Below are 17,271 nucleotides of genomic sequence, written 5' to 3'. Positions count from 1 at the left end.
TTTCTTAACCAAATGCAGTTGGTGCATGCGGGTTTGGTTCTTTTGGAGCAACAATAATGGCGGAGATGTATCGGCAGCATCTGACCTCTACCGCAATGGTGTTGGCTGCGGTTTTGTTATCAGGTATTAAAGACAAATGGCCCGTGCATGTGTCCTTAAGTTTTTTTAGTATGATACTCAAATAAACCAACATGCTATTGATGATGCAAACGCAATTTCAATTTACATTGACCAATTCTTACGTTGCAAGGTAAGGTGCACCAACAGCAACTATTGTTCAGACAAAGGTGTGACAGTTGTTGTAACTGATCAAGGTTCAGGTCACAACACTGATTTCGTCCTGAGCCAACGAGCCTTTGGTAGGATGGCTCAGACAACAGATGCAGCTGCATCTCTATTAGCCCTTGGAGGTCGACATTGAATATAGGCGGAAGATTCCTCTATAATGAGACGAATCAGAGTTAGAAGCAACTTCAAGAAGAAGAACAAAGTTCTTCATTATTTCTGTTGTTCTTGTCCAAAAGAAAGTACACTTTATATTGATAGGACAAAATCATGGATCTCTTATCTCATTCCTCTCTTTGTACAGCGTTTCATGCAGCTATCCAAATAAGAATATTACAATCAAGATTGAAGAGTAGCGACTACCCTCATTATTTGGCATTTGTTCTATGGTATCAACAAGGTGACAAGGATATCACAGCTGTTCAGCTATGTGAGGTATTATGTGCTTTCTAAACCTCATTTTCTGTATCAGCTGGTATGACCAATTATGGAGTTGCAAATGGAAGGTAGATTTGATGTCCGAATCTACAACAACTATTACAATAGTTAACTAAGGGGAAATTTATCTCTAATATGTGCAGACTCAAAACTTTGTGTGCAAGCTATTGGATAGGAGTCATGGAGCAGTATGGACAACCACTTCACCACCAAGTGGTCCATTGTCTTTGAGAATGTTACTGATGAGAGGATGGAGATGAGTCATGGATTGTTCCTATTAATAACATACCAGAAAATTGGAAAGGTGGAGAGACATATGACACAGGAGTTCAAATTAGTGTCTAGAATATGCACTAGGGTCTTTCAGTTCTTTGTTTAGCATACAGGTAAAAGAATAAATTCACAGGCTTTCCTGGAATGTGTAGTTTCATCATGCTTTATAGGTTAGCATATAATTTATTATTTGTCAAAGAAGGGATGACAAACTTTAGTAAGATAAATTCTTATGTAATGTATTTTTTACTAATGAAATTTTATGTTTCTTATAAAAATAAAATTTCTCAAATAAGTCATCATAGAAACAGCACTATCCATATAGTCAAGGAAAAGACCTTGACTTGCACTATAAACATATTTTTTCCAGTTTTACAATATCATCCATTTCCACTTGTGCACAGTTTCCTGATTTTATCCACAAGTATGTTATCTATTAGTTTACAGTACGAAACAAATTTCATAATGGTCATGACAGTTTAACATACCCTATTTGCTCAGGCAGGAAATGCTGCAGCAATTCTTAAATCCCAAATAATAATTAACAAAGATGACCTGGTTCCTTATGCTAATGCTACTTCTATTAGTTCCAATAGCTAAGGAATGATTAAACCTATTAAATCAACAATAATACACTGTCTACTGCCTTATCTTTCTGGTGTTTAGAAGCACAAAATAATCAGCTCGTAATAGATAAACATCCTTAGTGAAACGACTTAGTACTGCTAAAATATCTGAACGCTAACACCATTGATCTTCAATATTCATGAAAATAAGCAAGGTCAATATTAAGATAAGAAAAAAAAAGAATGAAGGGTTTAGTGAAGTTATAAAGAATCGAACACTGCAAGGAACATAGGAAAAACAATTGATGGAGGTGGTCAGATTGATCATTAGGCTGAGCAGAGACAGATTCTGTTCTTCCAGCCTTGTTAAAATATTGCTTTCTTTGATAAATAAATAAAAATTTACTTAATCCAAAAAAAATGTTATAGTTGCAAATAATATCAAAGATGGCATGATTTGGTGAATTTCTTTGCTTGAAGCAAGTTGAGAAAGATGGGAAGTTCTCCAACTAGAATATGAAATATATCGCATAGCTAAACCAACTTCCTATATCTCAGTGATAAGAGCAAAAAGAAGAATAAAATGAAAAACAAATGTGTACTGAAATTTGAAGTGGATCAACACCTCTTCTGCTTTATGTTCCCATCGCCTTCTCCTACTAAACAGCAATTCTATATTCTAAGCCCATTCAGATGTGATATTTATAAATAGAGGTCACTGCCCTAACCGTGCCATTTTCGAGAGATGTTTTCCATGGAATTTTATTCTGACTTTCATGTACATGTTTTTCCTGCTAGTTCACTGTCCCAAATCTCAAACCCCTATAGGATCTCTGCAAGACAGTTTCAGCCGAACACCCAACTCCATCAACATAGATATGATGGTTCTCCGATGTGGTAAATCATGTCTTTCTGAAAATTCCCTATCGCTGATAAACTTTCTAATATTTTCAACTTCACCCCCACTTCCTTTCCAGAGAATATATGTAAGATAATAACACATACGGCCCAACATCCATCTGTTCCAGGTCAATTAGTTGTTTGGCTATATTCTTTCCAAGCTCTAAATTAGAGAGGGTCCTACATGCAGAAAGTAGAGATCTCTACAGGGCAGGTCCTGACTCCACTGACATCTTACTCATAAGTCCGTTTGACTGTTCCATAAAACCAACCCGGCTAAGTAGATCATACATGCAACCAACATGCTCCACCTTGGGTTTGATCTGGTAAACTCTGCACATTAATCAAAACATCACCAACCCTCTAAAACCTTTCCGAATACTTACATGCAGATAAACAACTGGTAAAGGTAACAGCATTTGGCGTTTGACCTCTCTTTTCCATATCAAAAACATCTCTTGCCAAATCCATAGCCCCACATTTTGCATACATTGTCAAGAGAGCAGTAGAAAGCAATACATCACATTTGATCTTGTTATTCTCAATAAAAGAATGAACCCACAAGCCCTTATCAAGCCTCCCCAAAGTTGCACATGCTGTCAATACACTAACAAGAGAAGCATTGTTCGGCCTAACCTCCCCTGTTTCCTGATCCTGTCAAACAACATTAGAGCCTGGTTGACATACTTCTTACATCTAACGTATAAAGCCAAAATGATGTTCCAAGAAACAATATTCCTTTCAGACATCCGATCAAAAGATTACGAGCCTCCGAAACATTTTCAATCCTTTCATACCCATCATCATAGAATTCCAAGAAATAGCATCTCTTCCTGGCATTTTTTCAAACAACTCTCTCGCCACCTCCATTTTCCCAACACCGACGTACCCTGCAATGATTATATTCCACTAAAAGTATCCCTCTCAGACATCTCATTGAACAGCTCCCGCGCAATACCAACCTGCCCATTCTTCACATAGCCATCTATCATCGAATTCCAACTAACTAAATCCAACACAACCCCATCATCGAACACCTCACGGGCACTCCCTATCTGCCCACAACTGAATACAGCGAATCAAAGAGTTCTTAACAAACAAATCAGACTGGACCCAAGTTTCAAAACCCGGGTATGAACCTTTCCACCTTCTTGCAAAGACTTAATCTCGGCACAAATTTTCCCTAACAACGGAAAAGTATACTCGTTATGCTTAACAAATTTACCCACCATTTTTTCATAGTAAAAAATCAAAGCACTAAATGGATCCAAACTCAAAGACCATTCAATATGACATTACAAAGAAACGTATCAGGTTCTCTGATACAATCAAATACCAAAAGGGCATGTGAAACAGTGTAAATAGTTGCAGAGCTTCCTAACCACCCGGCTCGTCACGGGAAGCTGTTTGCGCAGGCCGGAGACGAGGAGTTGAGCGTGTATTTGGTTGAACTGATTGAAGCTGGTGCAAGATTCAACGTTTGTAAAATGGGTGGTGGGTGTTGGTGGATGTTTCCCGAGGCTGGAATTCGAAGTTGTGGGTCGTTGGGCCATAGCTTTGGTGAGGGTTTAGAGAGGTTTTTTCTGGGATTTTAGGAATTTGTCGACGGTAAGCGAGGTTAGGCGTGCTGGAGCTTGTTTGGACAAGTTGAAACTTGAAACTGTCATTTCTTTTGCTGGTTTCCGTTGTAAAATGGGGAAATCAGTAATATCATTATAGTTAAGGAAGTTTTTTACTCGATTATTGTTCAACTATCGAATGCCGGTATGTGAAGTCCGGTGGAACTTCATTGATCGCAAAGGGCGAAGAGCGGCCTAGGTTTAGAGTTTGAAATAAATATTTTTAAATTTTTGGGACTATTTCAAAATTTGTGTACTTATTTTAGAATATAATTTTAATTTTTTATTTTAAATAAAATTTTTAAAATTATCAAAATATGACATGTGTCACTTAACGAAGAAAATTAACAACATTTATTGTTGGAAAATAACTGAGTACGAGTAATTTCCCTCTAATCAGATTAGTGAGAATGCGAAATAAAAGTGAAAAAATAATACACGAAATTGATAACGGAGTTCAACCAATTTTGTCTACGTCTTCGGACTGCTGCAGATCTTTCACTAAAGAGATAAAATTTACAGGTGTTTACAAAACACTCACAGCTCACAAGAAAACTCTCTAAACTCTTTAATAGTGAGAGAAAAAAATGATTTGAGATGATTTTGAAGCTAAATGTGTTAGGGTATTTATAGTTGAAGCTTAAGGACTAATCTTATAAATATCCTAAAGTGTAATGACTAAATGTAATTATGTCATTTACCATTTTTTCAACAAAAATAAATACAACGTTCGATGTCCCCATTTTTGTCCCCCCTTTTGACCCATTCTATTCGGTGCATTTAAAGCATCGAAAGAACTCTGACTTTTAACAATCTCTCACTTGAAGATTGATTTTAATTTGTCTTCACACTTCGATCAATGTAACAGCATTTCTGATCTTGTTACTCTAGCATGCCAACTGAAGCTTAACACAACTTCATTTGTCCGTAGTCACCGTCTTTGTTAACATGTCTGCAGGATTTTGAGCTCCACGATTTGAATTTATTTATGAAGTTCTCCCTCTAGACTCCGTGTGCAAGGATGAGGGCTTGATGCTTCACCCGATTATCTCTGTCGAATTTCCTCACTCAATATCAGATCCCGAACATTGTCGAATTTTAATTTGTTATTTCTCGACAAACTATTGACTGCTGTAACAGTAGCATTCCAACTGTATGGTAGAGATGATAAGAGAATTAAAACTCGAACTTCATCATCAAATTCAATTTCCACGAAACTCAACTGGGTTGTGATTATGTTGAGTTCATTTAGGTGTTGAGCCACCAATGCACATTCCGTCATCCGCAAATTGAATAATCGGCTCATCAAGTGAACTTTGTTTGAGGCCGATGACTTCTCATACATACCAGAGAGAGCCGCCATAAGACCCGCCGTGGTCTTTTCCTTTGCTATGTTGAAAGCAACATTGCGGGATAACGTCAGTCGGATAACTCTGAGGGCTTGTCTGTTGAAAAGAGCTCAGTCTTCATTCTTCATGCCCTCTGGTTTCTTTATTGAGAGAGGTTGATATAGATTTTTCTGGTACAGAAAATCTTCAATCTGCATCTTCCAAAAGCCAAAGTTCGCACCATCGAACTTTTCAATTTTTATCTTCCCTTCGTCTGCAGCCATCGCTCCCACTCGAATCTGGTTTGTTTGGATCGTTTCTGACAATTATTGCGAACCACAGTGTATTAGAACACCTCCGTTGACAAATTTGTATCGTTGACAAAATTTTACTATTCACAAAATTTATTATTCACGTAAATAGTAATGAATAGTAACATCGCAAAAAATTGACAAAATTCACAACCAAAAGCTCTGGTTACCAGTTGTTGGGAAATAAAACGAGTACGAGTAATTTCCCTATAACCATATTAGTGAGAATGCGAAATAAAGTGGAAAAATAATACCCGAAATTGATAACGGAGTTCAACCAATTTTGTTTACGTCTCCGGACTGCTGTAGATCTTTCACTAAAGAGAAAAATTTACAGGTGTTTACAAAACACTCACAACTCACAAGAAAACTATCTAAACTCTTTAGTAGTGAGAGAAAAAAAATGATTTGTGATGATTTTGAAGCTAAATGAGTTAGGATATTTATAGTTGAAGCTTAAGGATTAATCTTATAAATATCCTAAAGTGCAATGACTAAATGCAATTATGTCATTTATCATTTTTTCAACAAAAATAAATGTACCGCTCGGTGCCCCTATTTTTTCCCCTTTTTGACTCATTCTATTCGGTGCATTTAAAGCACCGAAAGAATTATGACTTTTAACATTTACTGCTCTAACACCTAAGGTGATAACGTTTGTAACATTAGACACAATAATCATTCAAAAAAGACTGTAGACATTTATTCATAAATCGCACGACAATTTGAATACTTAATTTTTAATTAATCCTAATCTAAATATTATATCAAAATAAAACTATATATATATATAAGCACGAAATCTTTTACCCCAAGGACTAAAACTAATTTGGGTATTTTAAAATTCCATAAACGCCAAAGGTCATTCTCGTACTTCCACTGAGTTTTCCCAATTCCATCCTCTAAATGCCTTCACTTTACTTTCTTCAAAATCCCTAGAAGTACCTTTGGAAATATCGCCCAATTAACCATGGGTCTTTTCTCTTGGTTCACTAGCGACTCCAAACCACAAACCGTAACCGTACCAAAGCCAAACGAGACCCCAAAACCCGTCCCAGGAATGAACGGAGCCGTTGAAGTGCCCCGTCCGGAGAGTGTTACGGTGTTCGAATTCGGATCCGTAGCTGCTACTGCAGATAAGGTTACTTTAGCCGGATTCTGCCCTGTGTCTGACGATCTCGAACCTTGTCGCTGGGAAATTCTGCCTGCGAATGGATCCGATGCTCCTCAGTTTCGCGTCGTCTTTTGATAATTGAATAATGAAAAATCGAGTGTAAGTCGGTAGAAAATTTGATTATTTGGAGGTTGAATGACTTTTTTTTAGTTCTTGTACTTTAACTTAATGGAAACCTCGTTATTCTTATGAATTTGATTGTGTTATTTATTTATCAGAATTTAAGATAAAAGAAGAGAAATTTAGAGGAAAGAGTACCCAAATTGTCATGACAGCATGAAATAGAATTTAAAATTATAGATTAGGTTGGTAAGGTTTGGATCTATTAAGTTCAATTCCACTTCGTTAGCATATGGACATTCTTAAAGTAGATTTTGGTCCAAATGCCAGATTGTTTGTGATCAGAAATTTGGCAACTCAAACTATATTTCTTATATTGCTCTCATCAAAAGAAGTAGCCGATAGACTCGGCAAAGACCCTTCTACAGATTACTTATCCGTTTATGACTATTTACATAGTGTTCTCGTAGAGATCTTTACGCCCCTGGCCGAATAGACCCTTCATGGTGCAATGGTTTATGCCTCCACATTAAAAAAATAAAATTTGTATTTCGTTTAGTATTTAATATAAAAGTAATTACTTACATCCCTTTCCATCAACTCTCAAATGCTCTTCCCTGTTTTACTCAATAAGGATAGCCTTACATTTTGGTATAGAGTTTCTCTCCTATGGTAAAATTTGGGGTTAAGCATTCAAATGAGGGAGAGATCATAGTTTATATAATTTTATATTAAGCTTAGATTTGTTTTTATAGTTAATTATTGGCTTTTAGGGTATATTTTTCTCTGCCTTTTGGCATGTATTTTCTCTGCTTTTTAGCACGCCTCTGTCTATTGGCACGCCTCTGCTTTTTGGCACGTCTTTTCTCTTTTGTTCTCGATTCTATATCGCTTTCCATGGCTGATGTGGTGAATGAGTTGACGAATCTTTGCTATTAAGGAGGATGAAGCACTTGTTTTGGAAGAAGAAAATCATGCTTCTCCAATTTCTTTTGTCCATTGTTTTATGGGATCTTTCTTAACTGCTAGTGTAATGAATTTTGACTCCATGCGATTCACGCTAGCTAATGTTTGGCACCCTCTAGGAGGAGTTTCTATTTCAGATCTGGGAGATCGGCGCTACCTTTTTGTTATATCATTCAATAGATATTGATAGAGTTGAAAGCGGTGGCCCTTGGGTTTTCAACTTCCACCTATTGATTTTACACAGGTTGAAAGATAATGAAGACCCAATGATTGTTCTTTTGTATTTCTTAAATATGTGGGTTTTAGTGCATGATTTACTTATTGGCTTTATGTCTGAATCGGTAGCCTAACAGTTAGGTAACTTTGTTGGTCTTTTCCTTGAATATGATGCTAAGTTTTCCTCCATGGGATATAAGGATTATGCGACTTCGAGCCCGTTTTGATACTCTGTAATATCTCAAAATCGGGGTTAGTGACTAAAATTGAAGTTTTGAAAATTTGAAGTCTGATTTTGAAATATTTATTTTATTGTTCAGTAAATAACTTATGGAATAAGGGGTATAATGGTCATTTGATAAAGAAATATTTTTATTTTCCCTTATAAAAAGTAGACACGTGGAGAGGAGAATAAAAATTAGAAGACTCTGGAGATGCTTGGCTTTCTTCTTCCTTTCTTCCCGTAGCTCCATTGGTAAGGTAAGATTATGTCAAGTGATTGTTTCCTTTCAATTTGAAGTTTGGTTTAATTCTTGAGATGATAATTAAGCTTAAGGAAAGCTTAATTTGTCTTAAAACCATAAGATGAATGAGTTAAGAGAGATAAAAGATTTGAAGTTTTTAAATGAAATTTTGGAAAAGAGTTGATAAGTAGAATTTGAGGTTAAATTTGACTTGTCAAATGGTTAATTAAGAAGTTAGAGGTGATAGAATTGAATTAAGAACACATGAAAAATTTGATGAAATTATTTGATTCAAGAATTATGGTGAATTATGAGAGATGGTGAAGTGTTATAGTGTTATAAAAAGGTTTACATATGTATAGATAAGTTTTAAGGTACAAGGAGGGGTTAATAAGTGGAATTTGAGGGCAAAGTAGGACATTTTTGTGCTCAAAATGGAATTTCTGGGTTGTGTGCATCGATGCATCTTCAATGTGTATCGATGCACTCTCAAATAAATAAACATCGAATGCAATTAGTGCATCGATGCATAAGGAGTGCATCGATCCACTCCCTTAAAATGAAAACAACGAATGTAATTTGTGTACCAATGCATGGATAGTGCATCGATGCACATGTTAAGGAATGCATCGATGCACTGTAGAATGTACCGATGCACTTCAAGGGGAAATAGAATTAGACCTTTCTTTTGGTCTAAGAAATGATAGATTAGAATCCATCAATTGGATACTGATATGTATCAATGTATGATTATGTAGATATCGAGCACGAACAAGTTCCGGGACGACTATCAGGTTAAAATTTGATCGAAAGAAATCATAAAATGGGATTGGAACTTAGTGAGGCCAAGGTGAGTGCACATTATTTAGTATAAGATGTTCAATAGAAAATAAGACTTGTGATAAGTCTATTTCCAATAGTAAAATGCATGAATTCATAGAAGTATGTGTTTGCTATGTTTTATATGTGTGCATGAGTATATGTGTTATTGATGTGAATATGGTAAGTAAAAAAGATTAATGGTGATAATAAGAATAATAATAAGGATAATGAAATAATATGTATATGTGAATATATGTATATGAGAAGACATAAGAGTAAGATATAAGCAATGTAACAAGAAGTGTGAAATGACAAAAAAAATTGATATAAGCTATGCAAAAGTGATTTACGTGATTATATGTATATTTGATCCAAGTTATGTGAATATATGAGAATATGTGCTATGTGATGTATATATGAACATATGTTAAAAAGAAATGACATACGTATATGAACAAATGAGAAATGAGATAAGCCATATGAAATAATCTACGTGATTGCATGTAATATGTAATATGTAATATATGCTATATGATATGAAATATATGTTTACACATACATGTGGTATGTGGCAGAAGAGAAAGAACAAGTGATATGAAATGTTATAAATGATAATGCCCATGTTATGTAATATGAGAGCTAGTGGTATAGTTGGCATGACAAGAGTCGAGGGTTTACCTATTTTCTACGGAACATATGAACAAAAGTACCTATGTCTTTTGGGACATATGGACAGAATTACCTATGTCTTTTGAGACATATGAACAGTATACCTATGTTCTAACAGTTTACCTAGGTTTTTCGAGACCTATGGACAGTTGTCGATGTTCTTTATGACCTCTGGATAGGTCATTCGGGACAATTATACGAGCTGTGGTGACAACATAATAGTGCATAACCACAATGTACTCACATACTTTAAGTTCTCACATATGTACATGGGCTAATAAAGAGATAACAATAAATATATATATTACATGTAAAGTATATGATTTTGTAATATGAATTGCATTATATGATTATATGATGATGTGTATTGCTTGGTTAAATGAATCATATGTGACTTAAAAGAATAGACATACGAGTATGATTATAAGACATAAATGATAAGAATATAGATAGTGGAATAAGGTTAGTAATGGAAATAATGTGAGATATATATATGTGTATATCACATTGTATGTAATGTTCTATTGTTTTGGAATGACATCATGAGATAACGTGTTCCTGCATGTTTAAATAATTAGAGTTCTTTTATAAATGTAATGTCTCACTAAGTCATAGACTTAGCGTGTGATTGTTTCACACGTAGGTTACAGAAGCGAGAAGAAAAGCGAAGAAGAGCAAGACAGGTAAGCATCTCCCTTACAAAGTTTCAGATCAGAAAATAGATGATTTAAATGTATTTGGTTATTTTGAATATAGTTGACATGTACTAATTGATTGAGTCGAATATGCTCTGAATGGTTTGTAAAACAATTTGACATTATTAATTATTGTAAAGTAATTATTTTCTCAAATGAGGAAATTAAGATTTTAGTGGATTTGTAAAGAACAGAATTTTGAAAAGTCAATGTAACATCTCGGACTCGGATCCGGATCTGATACTAATTAGGGGTGTTACATACTCGGTTACCACTCAAAAGACGTAAGAAGATTGCTTTGAGAATTGGTTCGCACGTATATGCTCGATTCCAGTATGAAAAGATCAGGATTTTCTGCTTTCACTGTGGTAAGTTAGGACACGGTGAGAGTTTCTGTCCTTCTAGGCTTACAATTGATCTAAAGGACATTACCTTCAATTGGGATATTTCTCTACGAGCACCACTGCAACAGCCGGCGCCTAGCAGTATTTGGTTACGTGATGACATTAATGATAATCCCATAAATTCAGGCTCATTCCCTCTCTTGAATAAAGGGATTGACTTTGGTTCGAATCAAGGGATTGGAGCGACTTCTCAGGCCTTATTTTCCGGGGACAGATTGATTAGTGGCATAATTTGTGATGCTCCGATTAAGGATAGGTTAAAAGAAATTATTCCAGCTGCGTTAACTTATGACATGGATACTCTATGTAGAGATGGGCATGGGTCGGGTCGAGTTGGATTTTCGGTCAATCCGACTTGACCTGAAAATTATATATATATTTCACTCGAACCCGATCCGAAAAATACACCCTCCACATAATCCGACTTGAAATAATATATTTATTAAAAATATTTTAATTCAATAAAAATAGAGATTTAATTGAAAAAAATAATATATAGAGGGTATTATTGCAATTATTCCTATATATAAAAGTAAAATTATATATTTTTCTCGGGTCAGATATTTTTTACCTTAAACTTGAATTCGACTCGACTCGAACATAACCCATAAAAAAACCCGACCCAAACCTATTTTAAAAAAAATTGACTCGATCCAATCGAAATTCGTCGGATTCGGATTCTGATGGTAACAAACGTCCAAGGAATTCTAATACAGCTTCAGTTGTTTCTATTTTTCAAGATTCGAATGATGGCTCAAGGGTTCTGTGGGCCCAAATCCTTCTCTATCGGCAGGCCTGAATGACAAGGCCAGCCGGTCGCAACGAAAATGATATGTTGGAACGTCTGGGTCAACCTCGGATAGTTCGTCGACTCCGGCACATGCTGAGAGTTTTAAACCCAGATGTTTTCTTTTTTATAGAAACTAAATTAATGCAAGAAGAATGGAGAAAGTTCGTCAAAGTTTGGTTTTCCTAACGAGATTAGAGATTAGTTCAATCGGTAGAAGTGGTGGTTTGGCTTTGGGTTGGAAGAGTAAGTGTCCTATTTCCTTACGTTCCTAATCGAATAAACATGTTGATTTTCCTTTTAATGATAATTCAGATGGGTTTTCTTGGCGCTGTACTGGGTTCTACGGTGCTCCTGAGGAAGCTAACAGAATTGACTCATAGAATTTGTTACGTCAAATTAATGATTTTCCATGGATGGTGATGGGAGACTTCAATGAGATTCTCCTAGCCTCCGAGTGGTCGTATTCGAAGACAGAGACAGATGGATGGTTTTAGAACAATGCTTGAAGATTGTTGTCTTACCGACGTTGGCTATGAGGGTACTTGGTACACGTGGGAGAAGGGCCGTTTCTCAACGAACAAATCCGAGAACGATTAGACAGGGGTGTGGCTAATACTCCTTGGTGGAATCCCTTCCCAAATTTTAAGTTCACACACTTGACCCACACATTTTCTGACCATTACCCACTGTTTTCGTGATTGTCTTTATGCTAAGTCTATATGGCATCGCTTGAATTATTCTTGGCCAGCTGATACTGATAGTTTGGATTTCAAAGAATGACTGGCATGGATGTTTGCTAAGCATGCTAATAAAAAAGGATTTCAAATAGTTGTCACAGTTCGGGCACTATGGTATTCTCACAATAAGCTTCTTCATGAAGGATTGGTACAGAGTATTGAGGAATTACTTACTTTTATTAAGAGTTTCTGCTCGGAATTCAGCTTGGTAGCTTCCGGACTCTATAACCCGCCCCCTGGTGCTGTTAATCATTGGAAGCCCCCACCGCCTTCGGTGGTCAAGGTGAACATTGATGCGAGCTTTCAGCAGTCCGATAGTAAGTTATGTTCAGGAATTATCATTAGAGATGAAGGGGGTTTTATTCTTGGTGCTTGTGTTAGAATTAACTTCCGGGTTATTTCCCCTTTTGGCGCAGAAGCTTTGGCCGTTGTTCAGGGTCTTCTATTTGCAGTCGATCTTGGCTTCGCTTAAACTATTTTTCTTTTCCTATTTAGGTGTTTAAATTATTTAAGTGTTTAGGGGTTTATTCTTGGTGTTTTTCTTATTTAAGTGTTTAAATTATTTTTCGGTTAATCTAGATGTTTAATGGAATAAATATTATCATTTTAAGTGTCTCGATCGTAATTTAAGTGAATCTAATTGTATTATGATAATTTTAAAATTTATTCAGAAAATAAAAAAGTATATTATATTTTAAAAATATTTAAAAAAAATCACCCTCAACTCCACACATCCCCTCTCCCTCCCCCTCCATGAACTTCCAATTTGCAGCTCGTTGACTACTAGTCTTTGTAGTATTCCATTTTATTGACTGGATAAATTCCCATCAAAATTCTTGGATTTTATTGACTGGTATGACGATGCATTGCCTTCAAATTTAACGGGAGACTCGTGTTCATATCGCCAAACTATGATTATTACTGCTCTGATCAACATCATCAAATCGTCATGGATCTCTCATTATCCGAGACCTCAAGTTTCAAACACCAGTAACCCGAGTTTCGATTTCATCGTGTCAGTTTTGTCGACGCCTTCGTCAAATCCAACTCCATTGAATTCGAATTCGACACACATCAATATTCAATGGTAGCAGCAATGAAGACGAAAGAGATAGCTATTGCAACAATCTTTGAAGTTTCAATTTCACAATATTTAAATAAAATGCTTGATGATAGCTTTTTCGGATCAAAAAATGCCAAACAAAATTTAGGGAAGGGAGGGGGAGGGGGAGGGGACTGAAGGGAGAGGGAGGGGGTGGCGGGAGATCTTTTTAAAATAAGTTTTTAATATAATAAATTTTTTTTATTTTTTATAAAATAAAATATTTAAATTTACCAGAATACGATACGTGTTGAGATTTTTTAATGGCTGTTACAATTAAGACAGAATGATAATATTTATAACGTTAAATCGTTAAACACTTGAATTGACAAAAAATTAATTTAGGAAAAAAATATAATTTTGACATTTATTTTTATGTTAAGCCTTTTGTTTACTTGCCAATTGAACCTGGACTTTCAAGAACTGTTTAAACGTAATATCCCTTATTACTTTAGAACGCATACCAGTAATTACTTCATTCCATCCCATCATTAATTCTGATGCAAGTTCAATCTCCACATAAACGAGGTTCAAAGTTCCAACACAATAATACCACTTACTACATGGGGACAAAAAAGAAAGAAAGAAAATAACACACCCAATATCTACAGAAGCAATGGAAACGAGGCTCGTCAAAACAGGAAAGAAACATCCTTAACGCTTTGCGTGATCGTGTGTGGGAACTGAATTATCATGATTCAGAGGAATCTGTAATTATCATCGTCCTCGTTCATTTGAATACAACACATTATGGCTAGAACAAATATGAAATAAGATGAAACTTCCATTGCCAGTGCACCCCAGCTGATAATTCCAGCATGCTTCAGGATAGCCGGTATAGCAATGCTTCCAACTGCCGAAGCTCCGGTCAAGAACTTTGTTGCGTTGACCCAACTGTTAAATTAAGCATTATTAGGAAGAGGATCATGAGTATTCCAAATCTCAAGCTTGTACTGAAAATAATATCTATATGAAGAAGTTTAGGGCGAACAAAAAGGTTACCCGTTGTTGGATTCAGATAAAAGAGAAGCATCAGAGCCCGTAAAGAACAGCAAAGGCATTGGAAGAAGCACATACATTATTACTGCAACATAAACGAAGTATGTGAGGGTGCTTAAATGGAGTAATATGTATGAGCTTAACCAAATGAAGTTTCTTGCTTAATTACACAAACAGAGCTGTCAGAAACTCTAAAGCACCCGCTCACACAAGACATAAACATCATGCTCATTCATAAATCACCTTTAAGGGCATTCACACGGCAAGCAAACAAAATTTTCGAAAGACGTAACAAATTGCAGACTATAGCCATACAACAGAAATGAATTAACACAAGGATAATGGGGGATTATTCACTTCTGCACGCATCATGTATGTCCCTGTATGACAACTTCAGTTAATTATAAGATACATTACTTTGTAGATAACAAATTGCAGCGACAATTACCTCTAAGCACATTTACACAGCAACCAACACATTCTTCAAATAATGTAATAAACTGCAGGGTAAAGACACACTACAAGGGGGAATTAATCCAAAGAAAGTAATAAACTGCAGGGTAAAGACACACTACAAGGGGGAATTCTAATAATGCATGTCTATAGATGAGAAGTTCAGTTGAACCCTAAGATACATTATAGTTGTTGGTTTGTTTGTTTTCTGAAAATGATCAGAACATACAGCAACAAGAGTAAGACTACAACTTAACGAAGAGAGCGAGAGGTAGCAAACAATTAAACTCCTCTTCCTAGCACTGACAGACTTGGCTAACAATTACAGTCGTCTTCTTGACATGCTAAACAAATCACACAAATAACAAATTGAATTATAAGCATCAATTTCTGAGGTAGATGAACGGGGGCACGAAACAATTGGTAATAGGCAACCATGGTAAGCTAAAAACTCAAACTCCTAAAATTGAAAAAATAAAAGAACTAACAGAATTTATTTGAGAAAAAGTAAATTATTAGTAACAGAAGAGTAAGATCATAAACTTGATGATCACTAACCAGTCAGCATTGGCCACCAATTATTGTAGAGAGCACATGCCTAACACATCACAAATAAAGAATTAGATCAAAAGAGTAGTAAGAAAACATTTTAGATGAAAAAATTGCAGAGGTAGATAATAAACAGAGAAAAGCATTACTGACCAAGATTTGCAATACAATTCCTCCTGAAACTAAAATTGCCAACAGTGCAAGTTTTCCAGTGTGCAAGCAGGTGCGTAGATAACCTGGTAATTCTGCCATCATCCAACTTGTCTCTCACCTCATAGAAAACACCTGAAATGAATGTTTTCTCAAGTTAGACAATTTTCATATAACACTAGTAAGTCATAACCTACCTGCAAATATATAATGGAAATCATATTTTACAGTTTAAATCAATTAGTTTAATAACAATTTTCTTGCAACACCCACGAAATTAATTGCAAATATCAGTTTCAGGCTTTTCTTCCCTAAATACTTCAGAACTTAAAGAAGATAATTTTCTCCTCTATTTTTTTTCTTCTTCTTTAAAGTGGATCTCACGTTAATTAGTTGCAAAGTCCCAGCCTTTATAATCTAATTCCCTTCGTTAAATTTCATTCAAACCCCAGAAAGGAAATTATGAATACATAAAATCTGAAATACCCGCAATAATAATTCTACCGCAGACACAACAAAAATCGAAGTTTACTAAATTTGATTTGTTTCTGTAACAGAGCAATGAAATTGAATTCACAGTACCCAAATGATGCAGATATAACGCTTTTTTTAAAAAAAATAATGGAATGAAATATTACCTGGAGAGATAAATCTACGGTTCGCAAAGTTGACAAAATCCTGGAAAATTAGGGTTTTAATAGAATTGGGTTTTTACAGAGTAACCATTAGGAACCTGCCAGAGAATTAGGTGTTCGTAAAGATGCAGCTGTAGAACAGAACAGAATAAGCAATTGTGTTGATAATTACAGTTTAATAAAGAAAATTAAAAAAATCAATAACAAATCATACTCATACGATAGTTGCTTTATTTTCCTTCTTTTTTTCCTTTAAAATACATTTTTTTCTTTTTATCACCATAAAAATAACTAAAACTATAATACAAGTTATTTACTGGAAACACAGCGGAAACTAATTCCAATAAAAAAACGTGATAAACTTTTAATAATATTAACAAGGGTAAACTAAATGTTTAGTATCTAAATTATTTTTTTTGTTTAGATCTAAACTTTATTTTTTTAGAGAGCTTAATATAAAAATAAGTGGTTAAGGTATATTCAAAGCTTATTTTAGGTACCTAAAGTATTTTTCATTAAAAATAAGTGTTTAAACCCTAAATCATCAACTCCTTTGCTGACAAACTTCGTTGTTGTTGCTGTCACTGACGCTTTATTTATCGTTTTCGTCGAAGCTTCTTTATCCGATTTAAACGCATGTCGTTGAAATCTGCTCCCATAAAAAAA

At 35.2% G+C, this 17,271-nt stretch overlaps 2 protein-coding genes, 1 long non-coding RNA gene and 1 pseudogene across 5 annotated transcripts; 2 read left to right on the top strand and 2 right to left on the bottom strand.

Moving 5' to 3' along the window:
- Positions 1-11: 11 nt before the first annotated feature.
- Positions 12-1,068, top strand: LOC120164363 (annotated as a pseudogene).
- A 1,757-nt stretch (positions 1,069-2,825) lies between these two features.
- LOC120164362 (pentatricopeptide repeat-containing protein At5g66520-like) lies at positions 2,826-3,694 on the bottom strand. Its single transcript, XM_039174104.1, has 4 exons — positions 3,602-3,694; positions 3,421-3,517; positions 3,228-3,352; positions 2,826-3,116 (listed from the first exon to the last, which is right to left on the bottom strand). Exons 1-4 carry the CDS (start codon positions 3,692-3,694, stop codon positions 2,826-2,828), a joined length of 606 nt encoding a protein of 201 aa, XP_039030035.1.
- A 4,840-nt stretch (positions 3,695-8,534) lies between these two features.
- LOC120164360 lies at positions 8,535-10,775 on the top strand. Its single transcript, XR_005519721.1, has 3 exons — positions 8,535-8,616; positions 9,359-9,450; positions 10,735-10,775. It is a non-coding gene; the product is annotated as an uncharacterized LOC120164360 (long non-coding RNA).
- Positions 10,776-14,432: 3,657 nt separating this feature from the next.
- On the bottom strand, positions 14,433-16,713 carry LOC120164356 (vacuolar protein sorting-associated protein 55 homolog). Of its 3 annotated transcripts, none has more exons than XM_039174102.1 (5): positions 16,609-16,713; positions 15,974-16,105; positions 15,830-15,869; positions 14,822-14,903; positions 14,433-14,713 (listed from the first exon to the last, which is right to left on the bottom strand). In XM_039174102.1, exons 2-5 carry the CDS (start codon positions 16,073-16,075, stop codon positions 14,518-14,520), a joined length of 420 nt encoding a protein of 139 aa, XP_039030033.1. In that variant the 5' UTR covers positions 16,076-16,105; positions 16,609-16,713; the 3' UTR covers positions 14,433-14,517. The 3 variants fall into 3 exon arrangements, with proteins under 3 accessions (XP_039030033.1, XP_039030031.1, XP_039030030.1); XM_039174100.1 differs by lacking the exon at positions 16,609-16,713 and adding an exon at positions 16,237-16,382 and having other exon boundaries at positions 14,434-14,713; positions 15,974-16,119; XM_039174099.1 differs by lacking the exon at positions 16,609-16,713 and having other exon boundaries at positions 14,435-14,713; positions 15,974-16,227.
- Positions 16,714-17,271: the final 558 nt, after the last annotated feature.

The sequence above is a fragment of the Hibiscus syriacus genome, unplaced genomic scaffold (genome assembly GCF_006381635.1).
Source record: "Hibiscus syriacus cultivar Baekdansim isolate YM2019G1 unplaced genomic scaffold, ASM638163v2 tig00111509_pilon, whole genome shotgun sequence".
Taxonomy (NCBI): Eukaryota; Viridiplantae; Streptophyta; class Magnoliopsida; order Malvales; family Malvaceae; genus Hibiscus; species Hibiscus syriacus.
Note: the sequence above shows the minus strand (reverse complement) of the source record. Positions and strands in the feature narration are given on the sequence as shown.